The sequence below is a fragment of the Heterodontus francisci genome, chromosome 5 (genome assembly GCF_036365525.1).
Source record: "Heterodontus francisci isolate sHetFra1 chromosome 5, sHetFra1.hap1, whole genome shotgun sequence".
NCBI classification, from domain to species: domain Eukaryota; kingdom Metazoa; phylum Chordata; class Chondrichthyes; order Heterodontiformes; family Heterodontidae; genus Heterodontus; species Heterodontus francisci.
The window spans coordinates 198,932,291-198,945,903 of record NC_090375.1 but is presented as its reverse complement, the minus strand read 5'-3'; the positions used below and the strand labels follow the sequence as shown (position 1 = coordinate 198,945,903).

Sequence of the window (13,613 nt, the reverse complement as noted above, 5' to 3'; positions counted from 1 at the left end):
CCCCGCCCCGGCCACGCCCACCGACCCCGCCCTCCTCCGGTCTGCCCCGCCCACTGCCCCCCCCCCCCCCCCCCCCCTTCTCCCACGTCGCCAGTTTGCGGTTGGAGGTGAAGCTGGAATATCTTGGGCCGTGATGATCCTCGGGCTGCAGTGGCTGTTTGTTCCCGCGTTGCTGCTGGGTCTGGCGGGGGCAAACCCGCCGCCGGTGCCGCTGGACGATGTGGCGGTGGAGAGCAAGTTCATGCCGAAGGAGTGTGTCCGGGAGGCCAAGCCCGGGGACTTTGTCAGATATCATTACCTGGGCACATTCCCCGGGGGCGGCCGCTTCGACTCCAGGTACCCGAGCCGGCTTTAAATGTTCCGTCAAAACGAAGTTAATCCGCAACGCAACCAGAGACGGAGCGGCCACGCGTCAACTTTCATTCATTGGGGGGGGGGGAGGGAACGAGAATCTTGATTCAGCCGCGAATGAATGTGTAGTTACTGGGGTTTGAATAATGTCAGCTGCTTATTATTTTTTATTCTGTCTTTATATATACAGTCTAGTTATAACAAAACAGCACACGTCCAACCCGGTCACTTAGTCTATCCTCGATCTATCTTTCTAGCAATAAAATGATGGAAGGGGTCAGCGACAGTGCTATCAAGCAGCAATAACCTGCTCAGTGATGTTCAGTTTGGGTTCTGCCAGGGCCACTCAGCTCCTGACCTCATTACAGCCTTGGTTCAAACATGGACAAAAGAGCTGAACTCAAGAGGTGAGGTGAGAGTGACTGCCCTTGACATCAAGGCAGCATTTGACCGAGTATGGCATCAAGGAGCCCGAGCAAAACCGGAGTCAATGGGAATCAGGGGAAACTTTCAATTGGTTGGAGTCATACTTAGTACAAAGGGAGATGGTTGTTGGAGGCCAAATATCTAAGCCGCAGGACATCATCGGAGGTCCTCAGGGTAGTGTCCTAGGCCCAACCATCTTCAGCTGCTTCGTCAGTGACCTTTCCTCCATCAGAAGGTCAGATGTGGGGTTGCTGGCTGATGACTATACAGCATTCAGTACCATTTGCAACTCCTCAGATTCTGAATCAGTCTGTGCCCGCATGCAGCAAGACCTGGACAACATTCAGGCTTCGACTGATAAGTGCCAAGTAAAATTTGTGCTAGCCAATGACCATCTTCAACAAGAGAGACTCTCGCCATCTCCCTATGGCACTCAACGGTATTAGGATCACTAATTTCCCCACCAGCAACATCCCAGAGGTTACCATTGACCAGAAACCTAAACTGGGCCAGTCACAAGAGCAGGTCAGAGACTGGGAATTCTGCGGCCAGTAACTCACCACCTGATTCCTCAAAGCCTGTCCACCATCTACAAGGCACACGTCAGGAATATCATGGAATACTCTCCACCTGCCTGGATGAGTACAGCTCCAACAACAATATAATAGCTCAACACCATCCAAGACAAAGCAGTCCACTTGATCAGTGCCCCCTCCACCATCTTAAACATTCATTCCCTCCACCAATGATGCACAGTGGCAGCAGCATGTGCCATTTACAAGATGCACTGTAGCCACTTGCCAAGCACTGATAGCACCTTCCAAACCCATGACCTCCACCAACTAGAAGAACAAAGCCAGCAGGCGCATAGGAACAGCACCACCTGCAAGCTCCCTTCCGAGTCACACGTCATCTTAACTTGGAAATATATCGCTGTTCCTTCATCGTCGTTTAATGGCATGGGGGAGCACCTTCGCCACATGGACTGGAGTGGTTCAAGAAGGCGGCTCATTCTCAGCACTAGGGATGTGCAATAAATTCTGGCCTTGCCAGCAATGCCAACATCCTGAAAATGAATTTTTAAAAGTTACAGCTTTTTATTCTATGTATTTATATAAGGTTAGATTATTAGTCTTTGGGCATCTTTAGTTTGGTGTTTAAACTTTGTAATTGCCCTCAGGATTCTGTAACGGTTGAAATTCGAGTTGTTACAAGTTGTGAGAATTTGAGGTGTCTGTCTCTGACCCTGTCACTTTCTTCCAGTTATGACCGTGGCTCCACTTACAATGTGTTTGTGGGTAAAGGGCGACTGATTGCTGGGATGGATAAAGCACTGATCGGGATGTGTGTGAATGAAAGACGCTTCATAAAAGTGCCCCCTCACCTGGCCTATGGCGATGAAGGAATGTGTACGTAAGATTCTGTCTAATAACCTTATTTTTGTCTTGACTTAGAAGTTGAAGTAGTCCTTGTTTTGGATCTTCAAGTAATGCATCACCTTTAGAATAGACCATTCAGCCCCTTGAGCCTGTTTCACCATTCAACTAGATAGAGTCATAGTCATTAGAGCACAGAAGGAGGCCATTCAGCCCATTGAGTCTATGTTGGCTCTCTAGAGCAATCCAATCAGTCCTATTCCTCCGCTTTATCCCCATTGCCCTGAAAGTTTATTTCACTCAAGTGCCCATCCAATTTCCTTTTGAGATCTTTCATCGCCTCCACTTTGACCACCTTTGTAGGCAGCGTAAGAAAGATCTGTAGCTCAAATCCATTTCCTCGCCTTTGCTCCATATTTCTCAATGCCTTTACCCAACATAAATCTGTCCATCTCAGGCTTGAAAGCTGCATTGACCCCGCCCCCCCCACACCGTGTTCACAGCTTTTGGGGATGGGGTGGTGGGAGAGTTCCAGATTTCCGCTACCCTTTCTGTGAGGAAGTCCTTCCTGATTTCACTCTTGAATGGCTGAGCTCTAATTTTAAGATCATACCCATTTTGTTCTGGATTCGCCCACCAGAGGAGATAGCTTCTCTGTACCTACCCTTTCGAATCCTTCCAACATTCTAAACACCTCGATCAGATCATCCTTCAGTTTCCTGTACTCAAGGAAATACAAGCCTAGCCTATGCAACATGTCCTTGGAATTTAACCCCCTATTCTGAATCTGTACTGTACCCACTCAAAGGGTAATGTATCCTGCCAGTGGTGCAGTGCCCAAAACGGAATGCAATGCTCCATGTGATTTCTGTCATTTTTAACACACAGCTGATATAATCCCACCTGGTGCCACCTTGTTCTTCGATGTATTGATGCTCGATATCTGGAACCCTGAAGATAAAGTAAAGATTGATGTTCACTATAAACCTGAGAACTGCAGTCGTACAGTGCAGGTGTCTGACTTTGTCCGTTACCATTACAATGGTACCCTTCTGGACGGCACCCTTTTCGACTCCAGGTATTGGGGCTTTGTTTCAATTTGTGCTTGCTGGTTGCATTTTGTTGTTTGATTATTAATCTTTCCAGTGTTCATTTGCAGAAGCTGTCGTTGCAGTCTTTTGAGCCCCCCCTCTTGCCCATTGCTCTCTGTCTTGTCCTTGCAGCCACACTCGCCAGCAAACCTACGACACCTACATTGGAATTGGCTGGCTGATCCCGGGCATGGATGAGGGGCTGCTGGGTATGTGCATGGGAGAGAAAAGGACCATCGCTATGCCGCCATTCCTGGGCTATGGAGACAGTGGAGATGGTAAGACAGTCGGTAATATCATAGTCTAGCCATCCGACTGCATGAAATGCGGTCACATCAACTGAGGGCAAATCTGCCTGGATCCCTAACAGTAGTTCATTTGATGAGCTTCTTACTCATAAACGTTAATTATATATTAAGTGAATTTGTAACGATTGAGTCAAACAGGTGGATTTTCCATTGGATATTCACAATCTTAATGGCTGGGTGCTGCTGCTTGGGCAAGTCAAATGTTTCAAAACTGCCCCCTGGAGCAGGATTACATTCATTTTTGCGAAGATTATAATGCCATTGCAGCATTTTCAGTGCAGACTCGGCCAGACTAAGGACTGTTGGCAAGAGTAAACCCACCCAGTGCAGGGTGAGGGAGGTGTCATGCAGGGCCCCACCTGAGAAGAATGAGACGCATATATTTCGCCGCATGGACATTAAATATCAAAATTGTTGCTAGGAAGAAAAGAAGGCCTATTACAAGGGGTTGCCAAGCCCCTGGCTGGAAAGACATTTTTTTTCATACTAGCAGAAGTGTTGGAACAAAGGAACCATTCCCTGCTCCCCAATACACAGAAGAGACCTGGTCAAACCAGTCAGTCACGCGACCACCTGCTGGCCAATTAGGGGAGTTTTAAATTGGAGAAACAGTGTTTGAAGGCAGAAAGCTGTTTGCTCCAGGACTGACAAGACCTCTCGTGGCTGGTGTGCCACCACCTCTCTGCTATCTGTTCTCATCTCCCTCACCAGCTTCAGAAACCATTGAAGACATATGAAGCCCAAGAGAGAAAAGTCTCCTACAGTGAACAAGGTTTAAGAAGAATACTGGACCCCAACGAAAAGCAAGATTTACCTACAAGCAAGGACTACAGCGAGCTTGAAGCACAAACAAGAACCGCTCTTCAGAGATTGCCTCAAACCTCTCCACTATTGTTCTTTGCTTTTCTGTCTCTATTTGCATTTGCGTATCACGTATGCATGCTAGCGTGGGGCGCAGCATGTGTCCATAGGCGTTAACCGAACTAGAGATTTAAGTTTTAATAAATTTCACTTTTCTTTAAACCTAAGAAAGCTGGTTTGTGCTCATTTCTTTGCTGTCTAATTGGAAAGCGGTGAACAAGGATTCACCAAGGGGGAGCTAAAACACAATGTGTTTAAAAACAAAACCCTGTTACAGTAAGACCAGGTGAAGGCTAAAAGGGACCCTTAGACACCTTTCTCACCTGGTTGTAATAGAAATTTGGGTGCTAGCGTCCGGAATTTTACCCACAGGCAAACAAGAGAAATTGGAAGTGGGAAGCCAAATTATTCTCAATCAAAAAAGAGCAAGATGAATACAGGTTTTCTTGTGGTTGTGTGTGCTAGAATACTAACATGTCTGCAGTCCAAGCCAGGGTGAAGTAACTTGGGATAAGTTAAAAGCACTGTCTATGGAGGAGTTGAGGAAAATGGCTGAGCAGTGTGGGATCACTGTACATGGCAAAGCTAGGAAGTCTGAACTCCTACGGCTAGTGGCCAACCATTTTTCCCTTGAATCTGAAGAAGCAGAAGCATTGTTTGAAGCAGACCCAGACAGGGTACCGTTAGCAAAGATACAACTGGAACAAAGGAAACTTGAATTTGAGGAAACAGATGGAGAAAAAGAGAGCCTTCCAGAAGAACGGGAAGCGAACGAGAGCGCTTTCCAGAAGGAACATGAAGAGAATGAATGGCAGGAGAGAAAGAATATTCCAGAAAGAATCTGAAGAAAGAGAGCTGAAGCAGCTTGAGTTAACTAGGGGGCGACAGCGTAACCCCAGTGAAAGCATGGCCAATATGAAGGAGCATAATTCAGGGCTGGGTATAAAATTGCTAAAACTCGCTCAGCTAATTCCAAAATTCAATGAGGAAGACGTGGAAATGTTTTTTGTGTCTTTTGAGAAACTGGCAAGGCAGCTAAAATGGCCAGCTGAGAACTGGTCTCTTTCATTACAAAGCAGGCTAACTAGAAAAGCTTATGAGGTTTATAGGTTTATTCCCTGTTGCCAGATGAGAGTTTATCCAATTATGAACTGACCAAAAATGCTCGGGGCATATGAATTAGTACCCGAAGCCTACCGCCAAAAGTTTAGAATCCTCAAAAAGCAAGTGAATCAAACTTATCTGGAGTTTGAAATAAGTAAGCAGCTGGCTTTTGACCAGTGGCTGAGGGCTCTTAAAATATAGCTCAGCTATGAGAATCTCAGAGAAGTAATCCTGTTAGAGGAGTTTAAAAACTCTCTCCCATTCTCAATAAAGACCCATTTAGAGGAGCAGTGGATTCTGGGAACCCGGCAAGCGGCCTTTCTAGCCGATGAGTTTGCTTTAATTTATGTCGGTTTCCCAGGGGAGAACTTTTGCTAATCCCCGCCCCCCCCCCCCCCACAAATCCGAAAAAGGCAAAAGGTGGGAAGGTGATCTCCACCCAGACAATCCTGGGAGAAAAATGAAAGCAGGAGGCATGGGGCCAAAATGGTGGTGAATGATATTGGAGGGCAGTGTATGCCTGTACCTTTACACCAGGTGCACTTGGAGTGCGACCTAGTTTCGGGACCGGTGACCATAGGGATTGTCCCTAGTTTGCCTCTGGATGGGGTTGACCTCCTAGATATTGATCAGGCGGGGGTAAAGGTGGTAGCCCACCCAGTAGTGAAAGAAAGACCACAGGAGGTCAGAGAGACAGGGCAGTAGCAGGAGACAGTCCCCTGCTGTTTCCCTGAATGTATAGTGAATCGGGCCATGACCAAACTAGCTCCCCCAGAGGCGACTGAATTAGCACTGCAGGCAGATGATCATGAGGTCTCCCTGTCCGAGACTTTCTTTGGAAAGTTAGGAGACACACGGAATGAATTAAATGGATTTTCCCTCGCTGATACTCAGCGAGCTGGCCCAGTGTTGCGAGAGTTAGCACAGGCTGCCCAGTCTGAAAGTGAAGCAGAGAGAGTCCCTGAGTGCTACTATTTAAAAAATGAGGTACTGATGAGGAAATGGAGTTCTCTTCACAGATCTGAGCATAAGGAATGGGCAGTAGTTCACCAGTTAGTGGTGCCACAGAGGTAGCCATAGAGTCATAGAGAGATACAGCACCGAAACGGGCCCTTCGGCCCACTGAGTCTGCGCTGACCATCAACCACCCATTTATACTAATCCTACATTAATCCCATTTTCCCTCTCTCATCCCCACCTTCCCTCAATTCTCCTACCACCTACCTACACTAGGGGCTATTTTTTTTTTACAATGGCCAATTTACCTATCAACCCGCAAGTCTTTGGCATGTGGGAGGAAACCGGAGCACCCGGAGGAAACCCACGCGATCACGGGGAGAACTTGCAAACTCCGCACAGGCAGTACCCAGAACTGAACCCAGGTCGCTGGAGCTGTGAGACTGCAGTGCTAGCCACTGTGCCACAGATATATTAATAATACAGAAATATTAAGGGCCCACAAGACTACAGTGGCTGTACATGCCGGTATACAAAAGACCAAAGTCTGCATAAGACAGCTGTTTGGCCAAAACTCCACAGAGATGTGGTGGGGTGCTGCAGGAGTTGCCACGTGTGCCAGGTTGAGGGGAAACCCCAACTAAAAGTGAAACCTGCACCCCTCAGTCCTGTACTGGTGTCAGGAGGACCCTCCAGCTGAGGGCTGGTGAATTGTAAGGGACCCCCTCCGAGAACAAAAGGGGACAGGCAGGTACACGGCTGGCGAAAGTTTAGAAAGAGAAGGGGAAAAGGTGACTCAGAGGGCAGGTTAAAGGAAGTCCAGGAGGAATCCTGGATGAAAACTCCTACTGTCTGGTCAGCCAACCCCGGAAAATGTGAAAAGTTAGACCCCACATCCTCCAATGTAAATGCAGACTCTTGAAGCACCCCACCGGAGTTGATAATACATTTACAGGAACCTGCAGAGACAAAGAGAGACCTCTAGGGGGCACAAACCATGAGGGTGATGCTTCACCTAGTCGAAGTGCCACAGGTGAGTGCAGTCAAGTCTGCACAAATACCTACAGGTAGGAGTGTCCCAGAGAACAAAGGAGAGGATTCTTTGTTACTCTCCCCCACAGTCAGAGGAAAAGGGGAACACCCATCCCCCGAAGCCAAAAGCATTTGCATGACTCAGCAAAGCACTGAAAGAGAGTTCAGGATAGACCTGCCACCAGCCTGGAAAAAACGTTACCTCAACAGGAACAAAACCCTAGGCAGTCATGGCAATGGGAAAACTGAAGAAAAGCTTCCCTAAAGAACCACATGGCTACTGGGATGCCAAAAAAAAGGAAATTAAAGCAGCACCGGCATCCAGAAAAGACAACTTTTAATAGGCTTTAAGATTGATGAATGAATGGAAATGAATCAGAGAAATGCATGGATTTTCTTTCTGTACCATATATTTCTCAAACCTTTTAATGAAATGTGCCATTTTTTTCAAATCGCATTTCATTCCTCTGGGTGTGGAGGTGTCATGCAGGCCCCCACCTGCCAAGAATGAGGCACATATATTTTGCCACATGTACATTAAAGTCTTACAAGTAAGGCATATGAATTGAGGGCGTTGATTAACACATGGGAATATGATATTATTGCTATCACAGAGACAAGGTTGAGGGACGGGCGGGACTGGCAGCTCAATATTCTAGGGTATTCAGGCGTGATGGGGGGGGGGGTGTAAAAGAGGAGATGGCATTGCACTGTTCATCATGGTGTCAATTACTGCAGTAAGGAGGGATGATATCTTAAACGGTTCCTCAAATGAGGCCATGTGGGTAGAACTTAAAAACAAAAAAGGGAAAATCACTTTGCTGGGAGTGAACTACAGGCCTCTTAACAGTCAGGGAGAGATAGAGGAGCAGATATGTAGGCAAATCTCAGAGAGGTGTAAATATAATAGGGTAGTAGGAGGGGATTTCAACTTCCCCAATATTAATTGGGATAGTCTTTGTGCAAAAAGCTTAAAAAGGGCACAATTCTTAAAGTGCATGCAGGAGACATTTTTGAGCCAGCACATAGAAAGTCCTCCAAGAAAAGGGGCGGTACTGGACCTAATCTTAGGGAATGAAGCTGGACAAGTAGTAGAAGTGTCAGTGGGGGAGCATTTCAGGGATAGTGACCTTAACTCTAAGATTTAAGGTAGTTATGGAAAAGGCCAAAGATGGACCAGAAATAAGAGTACTGAATTGGGGGATGGCTGATTTCAATATGATAAAACAGGATCTGGCCAAAGTGGACTGGGAGCAGCAAAGTCTACATCAGACCAGTGGGAGTCATTCAAACAGAAAATAGTGGGAGTTCAGGGCCAACATGTTCCTGTAAAGGTGAAGGGAAGGACTAACCCTGGATATCAAGGGATATAGAGGATTGGATAAGGAAAAAATAGGCTTATGGCAAATTCAGAGGGCTGAAAACAGCAGAGGCCCTAGAGGAGTATAGAAAGTGTATGGGGGTACTTAAAAAAAAAGTAATTAGGAGAGCGAAGAGGGGGCATGAAAAAACACTGGCAGGCAAGATAAAGGAAAATCCCAAGGCATTTTATAAGTATATTAAGTGCAAGGGTATAACCAGGGAAAGAGTAGGGCCCATTAGGGAGCAAAGTGGCAATCTGTGTGGAGCCGGAGGACGTGGCTGAGGTTTTAAATGGTTACTTTTCATCTGTGTTCACTATGGAGAACGACAGTGTAGGTGTAGAGATCAGGGAGGGGGATTGTGATATACTTGAAGAAATTAGCATTGAAAGAGGAGGTATTGGCGGGCTTAAAAGTGGATAAATCCCCAGGCCCAGATGAGATGTATCCCAGGCTGTTACAGACATAGAAAATAAGAGCAGGAGTAGGCCAATTGGCCCTTCGAGCCTGCTCCACCATTCATTATGATCATGGCTGATCATCCAACTCAGTAACCTGTTCCCGCTTTCCCCCCATATCCTCTGATCCCTTTAAACCCAAGAGCTATATCTAACTACTTCTTGAAAACATACAATGTTTTGGCCTCAACTGCTTTGTGTGGTAGCGAATTCCACAGGTTCACCACTCTCTGGGTGAAGAAATTTCTCCTCATTTCAGTCCTGAAAGGTTTACTCCGTATCCTTAGACTATGACCCCTGGTTCTGGACTCCCCCACCATCGGGAATATCCTTCCTGCATCTACCCTGTCAAGTTCTGTTAGAATTTTATAGGTTTCTATGAGATCCCCCCCCCTCACTCTTCTGAACTCCAGCGAATATAATCCTAACCAACTCAATCTCTCCTCATACATCAGTCCCGCCATCCCAGGAATCAGTCTGGTAAACCTTTGCTGCACTCCCTCTATAGCAGGAACATCCTTCCTCAGATAAGGAGACCAAAACTGCACACAATATTCCAGGTGTGGCCTCACCAAGGCCCTGTATAATTGCAGCAAGACATCCCTGCTCCTGTACTCAAATCCTCTCGCTGTGAAGGCCAACATACCATTTGCCCTTTTTACCACCTGTTGCACCTGCATGCTTACCTTCAGCGACTGGTGTATGAGAACACCCAGGTCTCATTGCATATTCCCCATCTCAGTTTAGATAGTAATCTGCCTTCCTGTTTTTGCTACCAAAGTCGATAGCCTCACATTTATCCACGTTATACTGCATCTGCCATGCATTTGCCCACTCCATCAACTTGTCCAAATCACCCTGAAGCCTCTCTGCATCTTCCTCACAACTTGCCCCCTCACTCGGTTTTGTGTCATCTGCAAATTCGTAGATATTACATTTAGTTCCCTCATCTAAATCATTAATATATATTGTGAATAGCTGGGGTCCAAGCACCGATCCCTGTGGTACCCCACTAGTCACTGCCATTCGGAAAAAGACCTGTTTATTCCTACTCTTAGTTTCCTGTCTGCCAATCAATTTTCTATCCATCGCAATACACAACCCCCAATCCCATGCGCTTTAATTTTACACGCTAGCCTCTTATGTGGGACTTTGTCGAAAGCCTTCTGAAAGTCCAAATAAACCACATCCACTGGCTCCCCCTCATCAACTCTACTAGTTCCATCCTTGAAGAATTCTAGTAGATTTGTCAAGCATGATTTCCCTTTTGGAAATTCATGATGATTCTGTCCGATTCTACCACTGTTCTCCAAGTGCTCTGCTATAAAATGTTTGATAATGGACTCTAGAATGTTCCCCACTACCGATGTCAGGCTGACTGGTCTATAATTCCCTGTTTTCTCTCTACCTCCCTTTTTAAATAGTGGGGTTATATTAGCTACCCTCCAATCTGAAGGAACTGTTCCAGAGTCTATAGAATCTTGGAAGATGTGAGGCAAGGGAGGAGATAGCAGGGGCTTTGTAGGCACAAATGTTCAAATCCTCTCTGACCACAGGAGAAGTGTCAGAGGACTGGAGGACAGCAAAAGTGGTACCATTATTCAAGAAGGGTAGCAGGGATAAACCAGGTAATTACAGGCCGGTGAGTCTAACATCAGTGGAGGGAATCTGTTGGAAAAATTCTGAGGGACAGGATTATCTCCACTTGGAGAGGCAGAGATTAATCAGGGATAGTCAGCATGGCTTTGTCAGGGGGAGATCATGTCTTAAAAAATTTAATTGAATTTTTTGAGGTGACTAGGTGTGTAGATGAGGGTAAAGCCGTTGATGTAGTCTGCATGGACTTCAGTAAGGCTTTTGCTAGGTCCTGCATGGGAGATTGGTCAAGAAGGTAAGAGCCCATGGGATCCAGGACAATTTGGCAAATTGGATCCAAAATTGGCTTAGTGGCAGGAGGCAGAGGGTGATGGTCGAGGGTTTAGTTTAGTTTAGTTTAGAGATACAGCACTGAAACAGGCCCTTCGGCCCACCGAGTCTGTGCCGACCATCAACCACCCATTTATACTAATCCCATATTCCTACCACATCCCCACCTGTCCCTATATATTTCCTTACCACCTACCTATACTAGGGGCAATTTATAATGGCCAATTAACCTATCAACCTGCAAGTCTTTGGCGTGTGGGAGGAAACCAGAGCATCCGGAGGAAACCCACGCAGACACAGGGAGAACTTGCAAACTCCGCACAGGCAGTACCCAGAATCGAACCCGGGTCCCTGGAACTGTGAGGCTGCGGTGCTAACCACTGCGCCACTGCGATTGGAAGCCTGTGACCAGTGGTGTACCGCAGGGATCGGTGCTGGGACCCTTGCTGTTTGTAGTGCACATTAATTATTTAGTGAATATAGGAGGTATGATCAGTAAGTTTGCAGATGACACGTGAATTGGTGGTGTCGTAAATAGTGAGGAGGAAAGCCTTAGATTACAGGATGATATAGATGGGCTGGTAAGATGGGTGGGGCAGTGGCAAATGGAATTTAATCCTGAGAAGTGTGAGGTGATGCATTTTGGGAGGACTAACAAGGCAAGGGAATATACAATGGATGGTAGGACCCTAGGAAGTACAGAGGGTCAGAGGGACCTTGGTGCACCTAACCATAGATCACTGAAGGCAGCAGAACAGATAGTTAAGGTGGTTAGGAAGGCATATGGGATACTTACCTTGATTAGCTGAGGTATAGAATATAAGAGCAGAGAGGTTATGATGGAGCTGTATAAAATGCTAGTTAGGCCACAGCTGGAGTACTGTGTACAGTTCTGGTCACCACACTATAGGAAGGATGTGATTGCACTGGAGAGGTTGCAGAGGAGATTCGCCAGGATGTTGCCTGGACCGGAGCATTTCAGCTATGACGAGAGACTGGATAGGCGAGGGTTGTTTTCCTTAGAGCAGAGAAGGCTGAGGGGGGACCTGATTGAAGTATCCAAAATGATGAGGGGCATTGATAGGATAGATGGGAAGAAACTTTCTCCCTTAGCAGAGGGGGTCAGTAACCAGGGGGCATAGATTTAAGGTACGGGGCAGGAGGTTTAGAGGGGATTTGAGGAAACTTTTTTTCACCCAGAGGGTAGTTGGAATCTGGAACGCACTGCCTGAAGGGGTGGTAGAGGCAGGAACCTTCACAACATTTAAAAAGTATTTAGATGAGCATTTGAAATGCCATAGAATACAAGGCTACGGGCCAAGTGCTGGAAAATGGGACTAGAATAATTCGGTGCTTGATGGCCAGCATGGACAAAATGGGCCGAAGGGCCTGTTTCTGTGCTCTATAACTCTATGACTCTATAAATATTAAAGTTGTTGCTGGGAAGAAAGGAAGGTCTGTTAGAAGGGGTTGCCAAGCCCCTGACTGGGAAGACATTTTTTTCATACTCGCAGACAGTGTTGGAACAAAGGAACCAGTCCCTGCTCCCCAATACACTGAAGAGGCCTGGTCAATGCGGTCAGTCATGTGACCACAGAATTTGAACTGAGAAAGCTGTTGGCTCCTGGAGTGGGAAAGACCCATGGCTGGCTTGCCGCCACCTCTCTGCTGTCTGTTCTCATCTCTCTCACCAGCTTTGGAAACCATTGAAGACATATGAACCCCAAGAGAGAAAAGTCTCCCACCGTGAACAAGGTTTAAGAAGAACACTGGGCCCCAATGAAAAGCAAGATCTACCTACGAGCAAGGACTACAGTGAGCTTGAAGCACAGTAACAAAAACCCCTCTTCAGAGATTGCCTCAAACCTCTCCACTATTTTTCTTTTCTGTCTCTGTTTGCATATGTGTATCACGTGTGCATGCTAACGTGGGGCGTGGCGTGTGTCTGTAGGCGTTAAACGAGTTAGAGTTTAAGTTCAAATTTTAATAAATTTCACTTTTCTTCTTTAACCCTAAGAAAGCTCATTTCTTTGCCGTACAATTGGAAAGCGGTGAACAAGGATTCACCAAGGGAGAGCTCAAAGCAGTGTGTTTAAAAACAAAATCCTGTTAGAGTAAGACCAGGCAAAGGCTAAAAGGGACCACTAGACACCTGTCTAACCTGGTCGTAACAGAGGGGATCCCACACAGGGCAGCATGAGGGAGGGAATCACAGGTGCGGCAGGGTGAAGGGGGTGGGGGAGAGTTCTAGGCGGAGCAGGCCGGTCGGGGAGAATCCCAGGCGGGGCTGGGCGAATGGCATGGGGGGGTGGGGGCGAAGAATCCCAGGCGGGGCTGCGTGAATGGCATGGGGGGGTGGGGG

At 46.8% G+C, this 13,613-nt stretch overlaps 1 protein-coding gene across 2 annotated transcripts in view; it reads left to right on the top strand.

Moving 5' to 3' along the window:
- The first annotated feature begins 85 nt into the window (after positions 1-85).
- fkbp9 (FKBP prolyl isomerase 9) overlaps positions 86-13,613 on the top strand; it is a 39,330-nt gene continuing 25,802 nt past the window's right edge. For both annotated transcript variants that reach the window (XM_068032607.1, XM_068032606.1), the window contains exons 1-4: positions 86-336; positions 2,041-2,186; positions 3,042-3,231; positions 3,377-3,522. In XM_068032607.1, the coding sequence (XP_067888708.1) occupies positions 134-336; positions 2,041-2,186; positions 3,042-3,231; positions 3,377-3,522 (685 nt within the window). In that variant the 5' untranslated portion in view covers positions 86-133. The remainder of the gene's footprint in view (positions 337-2,040; positions 2,187-3,041; positions 3,232-3,376; positions 3,523-13,613) is intronic.